Source organism: Sapajus apella, unplaced genomic scaffold (assembly GCF_009761245.1).
Source record: "Sapajus apella isolate SASKATOON/1434 unplaced genomic scaffold, GSC_monkey_1.0 scaffold36, whole genome shotgun sequence".
Lineage (NCBI taxonomy): Eukaryota > Metazoa > Chordata > Mammalia > Primates > Cebidae > Sapajus > Sapajus apella.
Window position 1 is genome coordinate 18,642,676 of NW_022436976.1, and position 10,977 is coordinate 18,653,652.

Consider the following 10,977-nt stretch of genomic DNA (forward strand, 5'->3'; position numbering starts at 1 on the left):
GTGTCAACTAGAAAAAAATAAATACTGAGACAAGTTTCTTTTTTTTTTTTTGAGACAGAGTCTTACTCTGTCGCCCAGACTGGAGTGCAGTGGCACAATCTTGGCTGACTGCAACCTCCGCTTCCTGGGTTCAAGAGATTCTACTGCAGCAGCCTCCTAAGTAGCTGGGATTACAGGCACCCACCAACATACCCAGCTGATTTTTGTATTTTTGTAGAGACAGGGTTTCACCATGTTGGCCAGGCTGGTCTTGAACTCCTGACCTCAGGTGATTCACCTGCCTCGGCCTTCCAACGTGCTGGGATTATAGGCATGAGCCACTGCACCCTGCCAAGTTTCAACTGGTTTTGAGGTTCATTTTGCCAAAGCTGAGGTTGAGGTTGAAAAGAAACACAAATTACAGTTGGATCTGTGACTTGTGCTGAGGACTTCAATATTTAAAAAGGAAAGAGAGGGGAAAGTGGAAAGGAAAAAACTGGGTATGGGGTGGGGAAGATAGGCAGTGAGGCAGGTGGTCTTGTGAGGCTTTGATTAGCACTCAGTGAATCTACATTTTACATGTGAAAGGAGGGGTAGAGAAATGGCCAATTATGCATCCCTCTGGAGCTCAGTACATCTACATTTGACATAAAGTAAGCATGTGAAGTTACAGCTATCTGTTTGGTAACAAAAGAAAGGAAGTTTTTGCGTGACTCGGTTCCCAAGGTTATCTTTCCTTTTGGCATAGTGAGTTTGGGGTCTTGAGATTTTATTTTCCTTTCATACCTGCTAGCTCATTGAGATGACCTCATCTATGCCGGTGAAAAGGAAAACTAGAACTCAGCATCATATACTCAACATATACTGGCCCACAAACTGCAGGGCAAGTCAGGGATATCTTGCATGCTGAAGTTATTTCAACAGTCATAACTATGAGTGCCTACACTGGACAAGGCACTGACAATACAAAAAGCATAGAATCTGCCTCAAACAGTCCACTGTCTAATGGGGAAGAGACCCCTTCCATTATGCCATCCCTGCTTACTATGGGTAATCAGCAAGATGAAGTCCTATAATATTACCTCTACTCCACCCAGAGGGGTTGAGGCCCATGCAGATAATTTATTCACCATGACTCTCAGAGCAGTTTCTGTATTTTACATTCTGTTGAGAAAAGTCCTTGTGGAAATTTCTCAGGTATACTCTAGCCTGGTGAAATTGCTTGCATAGTCTTAAGCTATATGATTGAGCTCAAAAAGCCCTTTCTCTAGTCCTAAAGCAGGGGATTAAAAAATTAATTTTAGAGAGACCTTCTGTTCCTCTTGCTGCAGCAAAACATCAGCAAGCGTCAGGGAATCAACGGTCCAACTGTGTGAGGGCATCCTTAACTCCGGGAGTGAAATGAGACATTGGAACAGAAGGGAAGGGATTTGTATGGCTTGCTGGGCCAATAAAGTTTATATACATACATATGCACACATATTAGAAGAACAAAAATAGAAGCTCTGTGGGGGAAGAGGCAGTGAGGAGGATGATGATGTCAGCATTTTGGTTGGCAAAATAGGCTGAGTTGTGTAACAGGAGAAAGAAGTCAAGAAGTAAAGCACGAAATACTGGTCCTGCTCCCTCTGGGCTGTGATCCCTGGCACAGATAAAAGGGGCCATTCAATCCTTGGCAGTCTGAAAACTTAGACTCAAGGTGGTTCAATGATAAAGGCACCAGTGTAGGAAGATGTGATAGTTGCCAGTTGTTGGAAAGGCTGTCGATAGGAAGGTCAAGCGGTACTAGGCAAAACAGCTACGCTGCTATTGGAAACAAATTTTTATCTAACAGTCTCCACTGGATTTAACAAAGGGTAGAGTGGTATTCAGCTGTTTGTTTTTATGAAGCACCTACCACGTGTCTGGCTGTATTCTAGGTATGAGGAGACAATGGTGAGCAAATTGCCATGGCTTCTTCCCTTAAGATGCTTAGAGATTGTTGGAAAGGCTACTAGGTAGCAGCAAAGTCTAATAATGTATTCTCCAGTAGAACAGTGTGCTGGCCATGGCTCTACTGGTGCACACAGCAATATGGACAAGCGTCCAGAGGAGTGGCTGTGCACAGAACCACCCATGTGACTCACTGCAGTGCAGATACCCGTGCCCCTCCCTGGCTCTACACCTTACCTCTTCTGCCCAGGCAGGCCCTTCATTTTTTTTCCCTACTGTGCTCCACATGTGCCCTTAATACTGCTACCTGGTCAGTGGTGCTGAGACAGCAGTAAGATGGGGCCATGAAAACAGAACACCTTCCTGCTTTGCTATTGTGAAGGGTTTCTCCCTCCTCCTCAACCTACCACCTCCTACCGCTCTCTAGAAAGTACCCTTGTGAATTCACCATGGATTTCTGGTTGCCAAATGCAATAGGTAATTGTCAGCCCTTGATTATGACGTTAATCCCTTTTGTGTACTTTTCTTCCCCCTCCCCCCTTTTTTAAATTTTTTGAGTCAGAGTCTAGCTCTGTCACCCAGGCTGGAGTGCAATGGTAGGATTTCAGCTTACAGGGACCTCTGCCTCTTGGCTCAGTGATCCTCCCACCTCAGCCTCCTGAGTAGCTGGAACTGCAGGTGCACACCACCACACCTGGCTAATTTTTAAAAAATATTTTTTGTAGAGGTGGGGTTTCACCATGTTGCCCAGGCTGGTCTCGACCTATTGGGCTCAAACAATCTGCCCACCTCGGCCTCCCAAAGTGTTGTGATTACAGGCATGAACCACAGCACCCGGCCTCCTTTTCTGTACTTTTCTATCTCCCTAATAGACTGTGAGCTTGTCAAAGATAGGGAATATGTGTTATCCATCAACGGATGCTTACAGAATTAAATGGAAATTTAACCTAAACTAGTATAAAATAGGACTGTGAATCTGCACTCTCCCTCCCCTTTTAGCTTATTTTTAAATACCCTATGCAGACTTTAGAGTCATCAGATTTATGACAAAATAAGGAAGGCATTTCTTCAACATCCACAAGAGCAGCTTTAAGAATCAACAGACTCGCCAGGTGCGTGATTCACATCTGTAATCCCAGCACTATAGGAGGCTGAGGCAGGCAGATCATGAGGTCAGGAGTTCAAGACCAGCCTGGCCAATATGGTGAAACCCCATCTCTACTAAAAATAAAAAAAATAAAAAAATTAGCCGAGCATGGTGGTGGGTGCCTGTAGTCCAAGATACCCAGGAGGCTGAGGTAGAAGAATCACTTGAACCCGGGAGAGTTGCAGTGAGCTGAGGTCGTGCCACTGGACTCCAGCCTAGGTGACAGAGTAAAACTGTCTCAAAAAAAAAAAAAAAAAAAAAGAATCAACAGACTCAAGAGACTTTGACTATTAAGTTAAATGGTTTACTGTTAAAAAAAAAAAAAAAGAGGCTAGGCTCGATGGCTCACACCTGCAATCCTAGCACTGTTGGAGGCCAAGGTGGGCAGATCATCTGAGGTCAAGCATTCAAGACCAGCCCGGCCAACATTGAGAAACCTCTCCTCTACTAAAACCACAAAAATCAGCAGAGCATGGTGGCACATGCCTGTAATCCCAGCCACTCAGGAGGCTGAGGCAGGAGAATCACTTGAACCAGGGAGGCAGAAGTTGCAGTTAGCCAAGATCATGCTATTGCACTCCAGCCTGGGTGACAGAGCAAGACTGTGTCTCAAAAAATAATAATAATAATAATAATATAATAATAATAATAATAATCAACAGATGATACAGACCATGTTGATCTTTGTGGTTGTAAACAGGTATCTCAATTTAAACTCTGCCAAACTGAAAATTATTTGGGGGACAAATTTCACATGAGAAATTCCAGATGGCTCAAGAAGAGATCAATTGATTCCTTACTTCTTGGGGTGTACTTCAGAACTGACTTACCCTGACAAGTCCAGGGGGAAGCAGTTCTGATCAGTGATATGTTCTGTTTGTCAATGGTGGATTTGTTCAACAAATGACCGTGAGGCCTTATGATGGCATACTACAGAGCCAATAGAAAAGAATGATGTAAGTTCACATGGACGGATGTAGAAGGGTCTCCAGCATGAATTATTGGGAGGTAAAAGCAAGGTGTAGATCAGAATGTTAAAAAAGATCTCAACTATATTCTGTATATGCATTAATTGTTTTGTTCTGGAAGAATACACAAGGGACTGTTAACAGCCTAAGTGTGAAGGGATGACGAATTTTCTTTTTATGTCTTTCCGAAATGCTTTACTGTTTTTACCGTGTGCAAGTGTTATTTATATAATAAAAATTAACCAGCTTTTAAAGTAACACTGTGGACCTCTTAAGGTCAAGATAGAAGACCAGCTCCTAAAGCTTCCCAGGTGGAAATCACCTTGCAGGCAGCTCTCTGATAGCTGCATTTCAGGGTGGCTTTGTTGCATTCTTCTTGGACCTACTAACTCTCATAAAGAAAGACAAATGTTCCTTCGTTATGATAAATGGTCCTGAAAGCGAGCTGCTTACAAAATAAAGAGAAGGTCAAATCCAGAAAAACAAAAACTCTGAATAAGTCAAAGATTGGAACATCAAGCGTAGCAAGTGACTCGGATCTGTACATGAATGAGTGACCCATGACATCATTTCAGACAGCACTCAGCTAGACTTGACTCTAATTGCTTTAGTTTTATACTTACAGAATCATTTTGGGCTATAAAGGGTTACTTAATCTGTATCATATTTTTTTCCATTTTAAGAAGAAAATAATATGCTATAACAGTAATTGCAAATGTGGGTATTTAAAAGTTCTCCAAATGCATTTCTTGTGAACCTTAAGGTCTATACAGGATTGGTGGGGCGCTGCGGTCCACACCTGTAATCCCAGCACTTTGGGAGGCCAAGGTAGGCAGATCGCTTGAGCCCAGGAGTTGGAGACCAGCCTAGACAACACAGGGAGACCCTGTCTCTACAAAAAAAATTTTTTTAATTAGCTGGACATGGTGGCGTGCACCTGTAGTTCCCACTACTCGGGAGACGGAGGCAGGAGGATTGCTCAAACCCAGGGAGGTCGAGGCTGCAGTGAGCTGTGATTGCACCACTGCACTCAGCCTAGGCTACAGAGTGAGGCAGTGTCTAAAAAAACAAAGAAGTCTATACGGTATTGAAATGCCATTATTATTTATTGAAATGCTGTCTCTCCATCTGAGTAAGCACCTTGAGAGCTAGTCCATTTACTTCATTTCTCTATCCTTAGCAATTTGCTTGGCATATAACACATATTCAATAACTTTCTGTGTGTGTATTTAGATGTCTTTTCTAATTCTTCACTCAGCTAACTTCACAAGTATTTATGGAGTACTTCTTATGTGCCAGGCATGACACTAGTACTTCTATGTAGATATGCATGCACACTTCCTTGTGTTTTCCTGACATCCAAACAAGAAGGTCCCACCCACTGCATTTGGTTCCCACACATACCACAGAACTGAGGCTGGGAGTTGGAGTCCCGTTCCTTCCAATATATCCTGTATTGGAGGAGGCAGCCCATTTGTTCCTGGACTGGAATGCTGTTCCATGAAATTAAAACGCTCTCCTTTTCCTCTGTGATGGCATTAATGTGGGGGCCACTCCGTGGTGCTGTAAAGTAGGGCACAGGAGGCTTCTGTCACCCTATAAATCCAAATCATTAAACTGAAGCAAAATTTGGCAAAAGGTCCCAAGACTCACCTTCGTGCTTAGAGTTACCCAGGGTGGAACTGCATCCTCCTTGATACCCTGAGAGTGCATACACATGGATTTCATAACAGATGTAGGGTTTTACATTCTCTGCAAGGAAAAGGGAGTTCCTGTAACAGCTGCACAACTACCGGTGAAAGGGAGCCATTCCCTTTAGTGAAAGGGAGCCATTTTAATATCTGATACAAATGCCTTCAACGTGTTTCTTGTCTTTTCCTAGTTGCTTGAAAGATGGTTCAAGCACCATCTGGACTGATGACCTATGTTACAAATTCTCAGCATCTGATTTGCCATGATGTTGGCTTCTAGAAGTCACCGCTCCCAACTTCAAAGGACAAGATCAGCCAACCAACCAATGAACCTGAGCTTCTTTCCATATAAACAAATGGGGTCACCATGAATAAGAAGGAGACAAAAGCCATTTGAGTTCCAACGCGGATTTAAATATAACCACACACACACATGCACTCAGACTGCTTTTTAAACAAACAAAACAACTTGCCCTCAAGAAAAAAGAAATTTGATTTCTGCAAATAAAGCATTTGCTTTTTACAGGAAAGTGAAGCTAGAATTTTGCAGGCATAGAACCTGAATGGCTTTTCTAATTCCGTGATGCTTATCAAGATCTGACAGGGCAGATGACACACTCAGGCATGACTAACCAGGGCGCTCTGGGTGCAATCCGACCCTTTGTTACTCTACCTCCTCTCCCTCTATATTCCAGTTAGATTTCAATTGCTTCACAGCCTGGAAGATTTAAAAGGTACTTGGGAATGTGAATGCACCTTCCTGGCTTTTAAAGCACCACTTGCAATTATCTGTCTGTCATGCAGCAAGTTTTTCTTCATCTATTGGCAAGTCTTTCTTCCCCACCAAAATTCCTTATTTTCATGAATCTCAGATTTCTACTGCTTGTAAATAAAAGGCCCCTTTCATAGATACCTCTCATGATATACTTTTACATTCCAAATGAACATTTAAAGGAAAAAGAGAAATAACTCCTACTAGGTGACTATAGTATCAGGGAGTCAAAGTAAGCACCCTCTCCAGTATTGATTAATGCCCTGCTGGTAGGTAGCCAGTGTCCTCTACATTGACAATTTATGAGGGTTTAATGTTTTTTTTCAGGAAGCATAATTTTGTTTCATAGAATAATTTATTAAATTATGTGTATTATATACGAAAATCCATTGCCTGTTAAATATCCCAGCAAATAGCACATAAAGCTCAGTTGTGCAACAGTGCTGTCAGAAGAGACCATGACAAGATCAAAGCACATGCCACGGGTAAATTCCAGTTCGAGTTCATGAACCAAGTGAAGTGGAGAAAAGGACACAGCTTAGTATGGTAATCCAAAGATTCCTCGTGGGTGGCATTGACACCAAGAAGCCCAAAGGGCAACACAGAATATGAAATCATATTTCATGTGAGAGGAGCCCGTGAGTAGCTTTCAGCCCCCAGTGCCTGGCTGTTCTGCCCCTAGTGGTGAAAGGGGCCGACCAATCACTGCCTTGTGGAAGCATGGGAGTTCCAGATGAGCCCATCAGGCAGACAGTTCCATTGTGTTTTGCCATGCAAGATGTGAGTTCAGGGCAGAGGCCTTGGCAAGTGCTGCATTAGAAGCTGTGTTTTCTTCTTGTGAATGGCTCACCTTTGACGGAGGAGAGAAGACAATGTGGCCCGTAACTCAGCAGACATTTCCCTTCCCACCAAGAGTAGAGCCTTCCTAGCAAGCTTGTTGCTCAGTTCTGGCCTCAGGAACTCCTGTTTGACTGGCTGATTCTTGTATGAACGCTCTCTAACAATATCTGCTCCCCACCTCAAAACTGTCAGTGGATGAAGCCTATACTTCTAAGGCTTTTATTTCCTTTCTAGAGTCTGACCCCAATTTCTAGGCTCATTTCCCACCATTCCCATACATACATATGTACCTAGTACCCTTCAGCAAAGTCCCTGTCCCCATGTTTATAAACCATCCCTTAGGTGGTCTTTCTGCAGAAAGCTAATTTCACCTCTTAAGTGTGGGAGAAGGCATAACATTAAATGACCAGTAACGGGGACGAAGAGGACGGAAGAGGGCCCCCAACAACTCTAGGCAACAGGGAAGGTTTTGTAGACACTGTGATGTTATGCATTTGTAAAAGGAGTGGCTGTATATGGTCAGAAGCATTTTCATCCAGACAGGGCAGAACTAGTCTATAAACCAACCTATAAAGCAGGAGCCGGGCTGTATTCTAGCCCACTCCAAAATGCCCACATCTGCCCCAGGCTGGTAAAAATCAGTAACAATGAGTGATCTTACTGACTAGAGGGGGCCATATTGAATTCATGATAAGCATGAATTGCTTAATTTTTAAGTGTTTATTCCAGACTGTAACATCAACATAAACTAATAGCTAACCAAGTGTTTCCAAGCAGGAGAACAACTTTAAAGTTATTTTATTCATGAGTACATTAACTTCTTCTTTTTTTCTTTTTCGGAGATGGAGTTTCACTCTGTCACCCAGGCTAGAGTACTAGCTCAGCTCACTGCAACCTCCACCTCCCGAGCTCCAGTGATTCACCTGCCTCAGCCTCCTGAGTAGCTGGGATTACAGGTGTGCACCACCACACATGGCTAATTGTTGTATTTTTAGTAGAGACAGGGTTTCACCATGCTGGTCAGGCTGGTATTGAACTCCTGGCCTCAAGTGATTGGCCTGCCTCGGCCTCCCAAAGTGCTGAGATTACAGACATAAGCCACCATACCCAGCCTAGTATATTGGTTTTATTCAATGAATATTATAACTAAAGTGTATAAAGACACTTACTAAGTAGGGAAAACATCTCTCTTGCCATATAATTCAAACTATCCCACAGGAGTAAGTCCTGATACAGCTTTTAATAATGTTTACAATTTCATAGCAGCTTAAAGTTTGGTAAATGCTTTTCTACTCACTATTTCACCTGATTTGGTGGGCGTAACAGCCCTGAAGAAAACTGGTTCTACTGCAAAAACTGTAGTGACAGGGAACACACTGTTTGACAGGTAATCGATTGTCCCATTAGAGACCATCAAAGGCAGGAAAGTTCTTTTTCAAAATTGAACTGATAGCTACTTCTTTTATAATTTCCACACAGCGCTTTAATTTTTCTCTGCAAAGCAACAAAGGAAACATACTCTCTTGTGTGTAATGTCAAAGCCAGCAACAGCCATCAAGCCGTCCCATTCCCATGCCCATCTAGAATTCTCTTTTCTAGATTAAATGGTTTCCAGATTCAAAGTTCCAGGCTCCTAATAATCTGCCCATCTTCCTCTGGATGCTTACTAGGTTATCTAGGCAGCATTTTTTTTTAAGTGTAGTGATTAAAAATGAACCTGCTAGAAGTCTGAGCAGCCGGACTATAGAAGGTACACAGTTAAGGATGGACTCATGTATTATCATGCAGTGTGCTGTTTATTTCATTTGTGTAAATCTTGTCACCTTAAGCAGGGTGTGTATATCCTCCTAGACAGGTATAACGATTGTTATGGTGTGATAGAAACATTCTAGGATTTAGAGCTTGACCTTAAAATATTAGCTCTGTCTCATGTAATAATAATGATGATGATAGCTAAATTACTGACCCCTTAAAATGTATTAGGCACTGTTCAAAGTGTTTTCCTTGAAGTAATTCAGTTAGTCTTCATAATACCCAATGCGGTAGGTAATATTATTATCCCCATTTTTCAGATGAGGAAATTGAGGCACAAAGGGGTAAAGTAACCTGCCCTAGATTGCCCAGAGCCAAGACTCAAACCCAGGTAGTATGGCTGCAGAGCCAAAACTTTAAACCACTGATTCAATTCAGTGCTGAACTTATGCTTAACAATGACATTAACTAAGTTCTGTCCAGTCATTTAAATATATTCTCAGATGGGTTCTCTCACTTGATTCTAGCCATTTGATTCTAACCACTGACAGATTAAGAAACTGAGGATTAGAAATACCAATTGTCATATAGATAATTCTGGATTATTGCACAATTAATAAGCGGCAGAATTGGGAATGTAAGACTTCCTGGTTTCTTCGTTTATACAATGGTCATGCGGACACTTATTTTATTTTTATTTTTTTAAATTTTGAGATTGAGTCTCTCTCTGTCGCCAGGCTGGAGTGAAGTGGCACAATCTAAGCTCACTGAGACCTCAGCTTCCCGGGTTCAAGTGATTCTCCTGCCTCAGCCTCCCGAGTAGCAGGCACTACAGACGTGTGCCACCACGCCCAGCTAATTTTTGTATTTTTAGTAGAGACAGGGTTTCACCATGTTGGCCAGGATGGTCTCAATCTCTTGACCTCGTGATCCACCTGCCTCGGACTCCCAAAGTGCTGGGATTACAGGTGTGAGCCACCACGCCCAGCCCATACTGACTCTTACTGAACATAATTGCTTTGAGAGTTATTAAATAAATGAATTCCCCAAAATAAAGGTGTCTATTACACTGGTCAGTTAACTTAGCTCTCAGCCATACTTGTTTGGTTCAATTATTCATTCATCTTCTTTGGCACTGTGCTAGGGATATGGATTTTTCATAAATAATGGAGTTTTTAGTTAACCAGTTGGTCATTTATGTCTGCAGTGGAGTATTCTAAAGTGCTGCTGGATAGACTCTAGGTCATCAGTCTCTCCTATTATGTAGCCACCTGTAATTGAAGGCAGGGTTCTGGCTCTTGCCTACAGTTTCCCCAAACAAATGTGAACTTAGTAACCCTCCGGAAGGAAGATGAACAATTAGGTACCTGAAATCAGAGCAGACACATTGTAGGGGGGACTCCGCAGCCAGTTCAGAGGGACCTGTGTGTCGCCCGTTGGATGGAGCTCTCTCCATTCCACCACGTACTCCTGAACAGCAGAGGGAGCCTTCCTGGGAGGCTGCCAAATCACCCGAATGCCGTCCTTGCCCTCTGAATTTGCAGAGACCTGGTGAGGAGCCAGCAACCCTTTATCAGTTAGAAAGAGGAGAAACAAAATTTTAAAAAAGAGGAAGGAAAATGATTTAAAAAACAACAGCAACAAAAACCAAACGGTTTATCCCAGCAAAGTTTTAGGAAGAATCTATTTACTTTTAAAGGTTTTGGAGTCACAGATTTAAGTTAATTCAATTTTCTCAGTTCATGGAGAGCTAACATCAGCTTGTTCAAACATTATGTAAAATGTTATGTGTAGAATTATTTTCCCCTTCACTTTCCATTCCTTTCTCTCTCTCTCTCTTTTCCTTTCTCCCTTCCCTTCCTTCCTCCTTCCTTCCTCCCTCCCTCCCTCCCTCCC

The 10,977-nt window shown here is 42.5% G+C and overlaps 1 protein-coding gene across 3 annotated transcripts in view; it reads right to left on the minus strand.

Annotated features, from left to right (window-relative positions):
- The window catches only part of IL12RB2 (interleukin 12 receptor subunit beta 2), an 88,942-nt gene that overhangs the window by 16,279 nt on the left and 61,686 nt on the right, over positions 1 to 10,977 (minus strand). For all 3 annotated transcript variants that reach the window (XM_032296642.1, XM_032296641.1, XM_032296643.1), the window contains 3 exons: positions 10,449 to 10,649; positions 5,680 to 5,778; positions 5,431 to 5,589 (listed from right to left, as the gene is read on the minus strand). In XM_032296642.1, the coding sequence (XP_032152533.1) occupies positions 5,431 to 5,589; positions 5,680 to 5,778; positions 10,449 to 10,649 (459 nt within the window). The remainder of the gene's footprint in view (positions 1 to 5,430; positions 5,590 to 5,679; positions 5,779 to 10,448; positions 10,650 to 10,977) is intronic.